The sequence below is a fragment of the Lupinus angustifolius genome, chromosome LG17 (assembly GCF_001865875.1).
Source record: "Lupinus angustifolius cultivar Tanjil chromosome LG17, LupAngTanjil_v1.0, whole genome shotgun sequence".
Taxonomy (NCBI): domain Eukaryota; kingdom Viridiplantae; phylum Streptophyta; class Magnoliopsida; order Fabales; family Fabaceae; genus Lupinus; species Lupinus angustifolius.
In genome coordinates this window covers 19,643,645-19,652,514 of record NC_032025.1, presented here as the reverse complement: position 1 = coordinate 19,652,514, position 8,870 = coordinate 19,643,645, and the positions used below count along the sequence as shown (strand labels likewise).

Sequence of the window (8,870 nt, the reverse complement as noted above, 5' to 3'; positions counted from 1 at the left end):
ATTTTGAGCCCTTTTAATAATACGGGTCGGGCCGGGCCAGCCCTTATTTTGGCGGGCCAATGACGGGCCGGGCCGGCCCACATTGCCACCCCTACTTGTGACATCTATGAGTCTCACAAAAATAGCAGATATCATTATAGTAGTTGACAAAAAATATAACATAATAGAAAAATAAAATATTAATAGAATAAAACAAAAATCAAACAATAACATAAAGTTTAATAAAAATCGTTAAGTATCAATGTCTCATAACTTTATAAGGTCACTAAATAGTTAAAAATTAGAGATACTAAAAAGTAAAATAAACAATACTAACAAGTCTTATAAAAACCCACAACTAAAAATCAAGCAAAACACAAATATAAAATGTAAAAAAATTTAATCTTCTAAATATCCTCCTCCCCAACATCATCCTCCACATCAGCAAACTCAATAACATATCTATTAATTTCTTCTTCATTCGAGTCATCATACTCAAAATATTCAACTTCCTCTTCACTTTCTCCGTGTTCCATTTCTTCATCTACTAAGAACCACCCTTAGCTTTTCCTCTTGAACATATAAGCATAGGTTTTTTTTTTATTTTTTTGACGACTTGTATTCATTCTAGGCTTCCCAATGCCTAAAACCCTATAATAGCATCCCACTCAAGATCATCACCATCATCTTCAAAAACCCTCTCATTTCCACCTTCATCATCACTATTCATTTCCCCAACAAGCTATTCATTACGTTCATCAACTCCATTGAGAGAGATTGGGTCAAATTCATCCTTGATGTTATATCTCCATTTCAATGCTTAGTTTTATTTAACATAGACCAAGTCATATATTCTTTTAATTTCAAGTTTATTCATTTTCTTGGTATGAATCTGCAACATTCTAATAAATAACTAAGATGAGATACTCATAATTTTTTTAAGGTAATCCAAAACGAAAGTAAATAAATAATTTCTTGTTCAAAAACACTCCAATTACGTTCACATCCCGATGCACTACAAGTCAAAGACAAGATTCTTATAGCTAATTGTTGCAAATTGGGGCCGATGCACAAAACGTTCTCCACCATGGAGATATTTATTTCTTACCTAGTGCCATTTCTATCCTCATGGCTATAGTTGTGGATGACCCAAATATTCCACTAACATCTTTATATATTTGCATCTCCTTCAACATCATGAATTCTATTTGTGTATTGGGTACAAACTTATGAAGGGAAGCATGCAACCCACCTATAACCTCAGGGTCAAACTTCATGCTTTGATTTGCATAATAATATTCTAGATTTAGCATATGACCAGCCGCATATAATGGGCGATGAAGTATCTCATTATATGCGACTGGTCATATGATCTTAAATACAAGGATGTCTTCCCGACAACACTACTAATTATTTGTGTTGTTTCTTTAAGACCTTCATTGAGTGTACACTCTTCATAACTATTATCCAATATATTCCTAGCATCTTGCACCACTCTTTGATATGTTGCAACATCCTTATGTTTTTCATTCAAAATTACCTAAAGCTCTTCTCGAACTTCCTTGGGACATTCAGTACATGTCTTAACATTGTCCGACCTTCCTATCAAACAATTCTTCAATCCAGTAGTTCTTCATCTATAGGTATTAGAGCAAAATTTACGATCATGTTATTTGTGTCTCCGTCTTTTAGTGGAGTGCAATATTTACAGCCAACATCTCTCAACCTTCCACTAGTTGAAGATGCTTGACCTTGACTGAACATTATGAAACAAAAACGAAAATGAAGGAGTTATAGCAAAAGTGCAAATAACATATTAAAAAACTATCCTTCATAATATGTTAAAAAATATATTGGGTGAAAGGTTGTGCATCAAAGTTTTATTACATGTTGCATGAACTAAAAAAAATATTAAAATTAAAAATAAGTAAACTAAAAAAGTATTGAAACTATAAAAAAGTAGTTTTGAAAAAAAAGCTGAAAACATGAAGATTAAAAAAAAAGTAAACTAAAAAATATTAAAACTTAAAAAATATAAACTAAAATTAAAAAATTGTTATGAGAATAAGAATGTAAACTGAAATTTAAAAAAAGTGAAATTCTGAAAAGAAAAAAAAACTGAATCTTAAAAAAATTGTGAATCTGAAAAAATAAAATAGAATAAAAAATGCTAATGATAACTTCCGAGAAGGAGAATGCCATATTAGGCAAGAGATGAAAAAGAAAAAAAAATTAGGGAATGGGTTAGTAGATGAAAACTTGGAGGTCAGGCAATAGAAAATTAAGTAGAGAAAGGGAAATAGAGTATAGAAGTTAACAAATTTATGGAAGACAGCGATGACAACAAGGATGACGACGACAAAGGCAACCAAGTTTTTAGAGAAAGAGAAGCATCAAGGAGAGGGAGAGACAACCAAAATTACAAATTTTTAAGGATTTTAATCCACAAATGGGTCAAAAAACCAAACCAACCCATTTTTTTTTATCAAAATCCTACGTAGAAAGGCTCAAACCCGCCATTTCTGCCATGACCTCTCCACTGCCATGACAATTTTTTCAAACAAAAGGCAAACAAGACTATTTGACGGGATTTTCCAAATAGCTAATGACGGTGGGTCAAAAACCACCATGGAGCTGCCATTGCGACCTTTTGACCATACTGGTTGAAGTTCAAGTTTTTTTTTAAAAAAAAACTAAGTTTTAGGTCTTAAGTTTTAAAGTAGCTAGTAACTTATTTTACCACAAATTTAATTATTGACCTTTCAAGGCCCAAGTCCACTCAACATCAGGCAACATAGTCATTGTACTCATTCCTACATTCACTCAAACAAAAACATTCATGAATACATGAAAAAAAAAAAAGTGACAATCCAGTTCATGAGTCTCTCACCTAGTCTAAGAATAGTATATATACGTAATCTTATACTCACAAACAACAAAACTGTTTTCAAGATTTAAATATATTACTTCTAGATCAGAAAATAAATAACCTTACCGTTGCATCGAGAGTCGGCCTTACCTCTTTCTTGTATACATCAAAATTGAATGAAATCTTTCTATATAGTATATACTATGCACATTTATATCATAAATTACATTTCAACCAAGATCATCAGCAAAAATAAAATGCACTTACGGAATATATTATTAAAAGAATCATATTGTTAATATTGGCTTTGTATAAGGAATATATTATGTAAGGGCAATTCCCAGTCACCTATGTTGCTGCTGTATATTATTACACTTGCGGAAAATATGACGCTTTACAACGTAGCAAATTCCTTTCTTCCAAGAACACTGTACTGCTTTGTGAGCATAGAAATTCACTAATTTTAAATGAACATTAGCCTTGGTTTCAATCACGAACCGGTAACCCGTAATTCTGGTATACTCTTATGTGTCCATCCCATCCTGCTGTTACAATCACTTGGCCCCATAAGTTAGAATTAGACATTCCCTTGCAAGCACTTTTCAAGAACTTGTACTCAGACTTGCACATTGTAGGAGTAACAAAGCTTCGGCTTGAGTCCTCAAGTGTCTCCACGGGCCAGGTTGGTGAAACCTTTGGGACTAAATCTGATAGGAATCCGAGGTTCAAGAAGGAACGATCATGCGAAGACGGAGTTAACCTCTGACTGATATCATGCTTCAGCGATGGCGACCAGAGTGTTCCTGGCTTTGATTCAATGCCGAACCAAGGTATAGCAATTGCTGCTTTGTCGGATAGAAAACTCTCAGAGGACCAAATCTTCTTGGCTTTGGAAGTACTCCTATCCTGGCCAGTGTAATTCCAGATACACACATTTGAATCCTCACTAACTGAAACAATGTGTTTCCCATCAGAGGTGAATGAAGCATGCATCTGACCTGCACTTCTAAGGCCTGAAAGCAAAGAAGAGGGAATGGTATAAATAACAGCGCACTTCGTATTCGTAACAACAATGAAAAATCTAGGAAAAATTAATTAGCAAACCCCAAATACATGGGAAACCCCACAAATGCCCATATCGAGAGATCATATTATAAGGAAAAGATGTATGGACCCACCCTTGAATTTGTAGATGACATCAACTCCAGAAAGTATACAGACATGTGAATCAGCAGAAGCAGCCAGCAATTTGCTTGGGTCAGTTGGTGAAAACTGAAATTCAAATCATTTACGGTAAATAATCACAATTCAACAATTTTATATTGAATGGAAGATTACAAAGCATAGCAAGAGAATGGCAGAAATTACCAACCTGCAAGCTAGTGATCCTTTTCCCTGGGGTCTTCTTTTTGCCTCCTAAGACTAATTGAGCATCCAATTGTAGATGATTATCTGGAAAATTTAAAATAAAGGATATAATGGTTGTTGGAAACTTCTGCTATGATAATTAGTTAGATAAATAATTTAAATTCAGAAACTATTTTACGGTACATACGTAAGGAAACATAAAAAAATCTAAGTCCTCCATTATTTGACCACATGCACCTCTACCTCCAATAGTCGTAACGGCGAGTATAACTCCATAATGGAGCTACTCAAAGTACTATTTCTCTCCCCGAACATCTATAGACACAAGAAGCAACAACCATATAGGACAACTACATCTATAAATACAGACATGACCAAACAAATCAATCATCTCAATCCACTTCTACTCAATCATTTACGTTTTTCTTTCAAAGTAAATTTCAGACAGGCCTTGAGAGTTGAAGTTTTTCTATATCCATGCAAAACCTTTACCGAAATTGAATGCTCCTACGGTCCAGCGTGTATAATGCTCTGAAATAGAGAGTAAAACCCTGTACTATATGCCCAAATTCAGTTGCTAAATTTTATTTAACAGCATGCTATACAAATTAATTTTAGTAAGAGCATATTCAGCTAATTCGTAAATGATAATTAATGGTTCTCGGGGGGCTCAAACTGAAAAAAATTCCAAACATGTATAGACGCAAATATGTGCATACCTTTGATATCATAAAAACGGCAATTGCCTGTCATGGTACCCACAATTGTGCCCTGGAAAAGCGAGCAAACAAAATTTAAGAACAAAAACAAAGTGGGATATTTTCCTGCAAAAAAATGTTTTACTGGTAAATGCATAATGAAACAGACCTTCCCTTCAGGGCAGAAACACACAGCAGTGACAGTCTCTCTGATATTAATGTAATCAACAACCCGACAGCGAAGAACTTCCCAGATGCGAACTTTCCCATCAATTGAACCACTGATGAAAAATTTATCATTGACAGGATTGAAATTGACGCATGTCACTGCATCAAAGACCAAAAGTAACAATATTATTTAGCAAAACAACACTATATAAAGTATATATAAGCACAAATTTACAGAGCAAAGAATATCATTCAAATCATTCATCACAGTACAATTTAAAAGCAATATAAATAAGGTATAGAAGCTCACCATAATTATTGTGGGAAAAAACTCTAAGGCATCTGTCTATTCCTACTTGCCATAGGCGTACTGTCTTATCGACTGAGGATGATAGTACAAACTGCAACTTAGAATAAAATTAAACAACTATGTTCCATTTAGGTACATAAAAGTAAATAATAATCAAATCAAAGGATAGTGTGATATAAAATTAAATAAAAGCGGTGTTATTCTGTAGGAAACTAACCCCTCTTTTGGACCATGCAAGGTCTAAAATGTCTCCTTTGTGCCCATGGAACACATGCAAAGGTTTCTCCAATATACGGAAGGTCTTTGGCGGGATAATCACACAGGTTGAACCAGATGATCTCTTCAACTTGTCTGTTTTAACTGAATTCTCTTTGTCTACATCCATCGCAGATAGGCATGAAAAACTATTCATTTTGAAATATCTACTTGACGGATCATTGTCAAGAATCTCGAATTTACTTGATCTTTCACCCTCAACCACCTTCCACACACATACAATCCCATCTTCACCACCTGTAGCCAGATATTTTCCATCAAGACTGAACTTCATGGTCAAAATAACACCCTTATGTGCTTTGAACTTCTGTTCAGTGTGAAGGGAGGTAAGCTCCTTCATTCGCTTCCTAAACGAATGAACTCTAACTCTCTGTATTCTACTTCTATCTACTGAATCAATGTCTTTGCCGTCCATATCATCAAGCTCTTGATCAGGAACAACACAAGCCACTGAACCCAATTTCTTTAGCCAATCCTTCTTCATTTTCTTTTTCTCAACACCCAAAACTCTTGTGTTCTCGGCATCTCTCTGCAAATGTCTCCAAAGCAGTGGCGTTGGCATAATAGTTCTCTGAAACTCTTCCAAGCTAATCGATTGGCCAGAACCCACAACACGCAGTGTGCTAAGCATTCCATCTGGACCCAATTTATCAACAACGTACTGTGTCCCATCATCCAAATTCTTTATCGTACGTGCCAAATTCTCATCCTCAACACCACGGTTTTCTATAATACAGGTTTCGTTAGATAAAGAATTCGACACAATCTGGCTTGAGCCATATACAACACCCAAACTTCTCCGCAATGCTCCACTTCCCACAGTGATTCGGCCAACTCCACAAGATGAATCTGCCAACTCCCCGTCTCCCATCATTAAATTGGCATCAGAATCTGACTCTAAACCCATCCATCTTTTGAAATTGAGGCGTCTCAGATGAACACTTTGGAGATTATTTGTCCAAACATGGTAACTAGTAGCATACCCATTACTAAAACTAGATTCATTGGCTTCAGAGCAATCTGAATCCACATCAGAGACAGAACACAATTCCTCACGGGTATCATAGAATTGATAATCACCCTCTTCCATAACCATACACCCTTCAAAATTCCAACTATATAGAGATTATTTTCTTCATATAAAAACAAAAAAGGATCAGACTTTACTTGAATTTGGTGAAAAGGGTATTTGAAAAATCTGCAAGTATTAAGAAACATGAATCAGGTAATAATTAATTCATTATAAGTCCATATCACATGAAAATTAAAACACATAGATTTGGAGCATGAAATGGATAAAAAAAAGAAACAGAAAATGGAGGAACGAAAAATGCGATGTTTGTTAACATGGGTCACCTTCAAGTTTCGAGCTTGACAGAGAAAAGGAAAGAAATCAGAAGAATCTTCAGTGCTTGTATTGTGTTTGTGGCTTTGTTAGTCTGAACAGTATGCATCCACAGGAATACCTCATCACACCCACTTATGGTACCGCATACAAGGAAGATTGCCTAAACAACTAAAGATAAAAAAAATATTACTTTCAATGGAAAGAGAGGGTTTTTTATTTTGTAATAAAGACTAATATTGTCACCAAAAGTGTAATAGATCTTCTATTTTCTATCTTTACTTTTATTTAAAAGATAATAATAATTAATAAATAATTGAATGATATATTGAATAGTGCATATATATTAAATTTAATTTAAACCATAAAAAATTGCTAAATAGTTTGTCAAATATTTTAATGGCAATTTAGTCACTACAAAAGAAGGTCACCAAATAAGCTTTATAAATATAGCAATTTTAAAACTCTTTCCTATAGCAATTTAACTCTTGTTGTAGTTAAATTTGTTAAAATCAATTATCTCATGGAATAAAATTTCAGGAAATATATAGAGATTTTCTTTATGTTGAGGGGTCAAATTGTCGATTTTTCCTTATCCTTTTTTAAATGCTAAATCTAAACAGAAAAAGTGTAAAGAGTAAATTGATATAAAAGAATGTTACCAAATAAACTTTATAAATATATTTGGTTTGACAATCCGGTCTCTTAAAATTCTTGTATTTTAATCCTTAAAAAAATAGTTGTAGTTAAATTTGTTGAAGTTAATTATGTCATTGAATAAAACTTAAGGGGATATATAAAGATTTTATTTAAGTAGGGATCAAATTGTTGAACATTTTATGTACTATTTTAATAATTTTAAATAGAAATTTTTTAAGGACCCAACATGGTTCCAAAAAAGTCACCAAATAAACTTTACCAAATATATTTGGTTTGACAATTTCATCTCTTAAAATTATTTTCTATAACAATTTAATCCTTAAAAATAGTTGTAGTTAAATTTGTTAAAATCAATTATGTCATGGAATAAAATTTAAGAGAATATATAAAGATTTTATTTATGTAGGGGTCGAATTATTGAACTTTCCATATACTATTTTAAAACTTTTAATTTTTTTTAAATCCTAAATTTAAACAGAAAAAGTTTAAGGACTAAATTGGTAGAAAATAAAATAATCAAGTAAAGCTTATAAATATAGTTGTTTGACAATGTCATCTCTTAAAATTCTTTCCTTAATAATTTAATCCCTTAAAAATAGTTGTAGTTAAAAATTGTTAAAATCAGTTATGGCATGAAATAAAGTTTAAGGGAATATATAAATATTTTATTTATGTAGGATCAAATTTTTGAACTTTTACCTTTACTATTTTAAAACTTAATTTTTTAAAACACCAAACTTAAACAGAAAAATATTAATATTAAGGCCTAAATTGATAAAAAATTAAAAGAGATTATTATTTTATTTTAGTTTGACTCTCATGTATTTTTGAGGTAGAATTTTAAAGTTATTATTTATTTGAGTTGAATTTCCTATAATTCAAATCTAACTAAACAATGTCATTCAGTTTAGCGATTTAGTTCAAATATTTTTTGAATGAATCATTTAAAAAATTTATTTATTTCAATAAGGTAAGGGATTAAATGCAATGTCATATTGATAAATTATATTTTCAATTTTAAAGTTTGACTCCTTTAAATATATTGTTCTTATTATTGATATATTTTATGATAGTTTTATTTATTGATAGTTATTTTTGTTATTGTCATTCAGTTATAAAAAGTGAACCTGTTTTCACAATTATAATTACATGTAACCCCTTATGTGATTTTTACCTAGTGAGAAATAAAGAAGTTTT

General features: G+C 32.3%; 1 protein-coding gene across 2 annotated transcripts; it reads right to left on the bottom strand.

Annotated features, from left to right (window-relative positions):
• On the bottom strand, nt 3,006-7,169 carry LOC109331764 (WD repeat-containing protein 44-like). 2 transcript variants are annotated; one of them, XM_019566475.1, is made up of 8 exons: nt 7,025-7,169; nt 5,610-6,866; nt 5,393-5,483; nt 5,084-5,241; nt 4,936-4,987; nt 4,221-4,300; nt 4,027-4,120; nt 3,006-3,861 (listed from the first exon to the last, which is right to left on the bottom strand). In XM_019566475.1, exons 2-8 carry the CDS (start codon nt 6,762-6,764, stop codon nt 3,335-3,337), a joined length of 2,157 nt encoding a protein of 718 aa, XP_019422020.1. In that variant the 5' UTR covers nt 6,765-6,866; nt 7,025-7,169; the 3' UTR covers nt 3,006-3,334. The 2 variants fall into 2 exon arrangements, with proteins under 2 accessions (XP_019422020.1, XP_019422019.1); XM_019566474.1 differs by lacking the exon at nt 7,025-7,169 and having other exon boundaries at nt 5,610-7,002.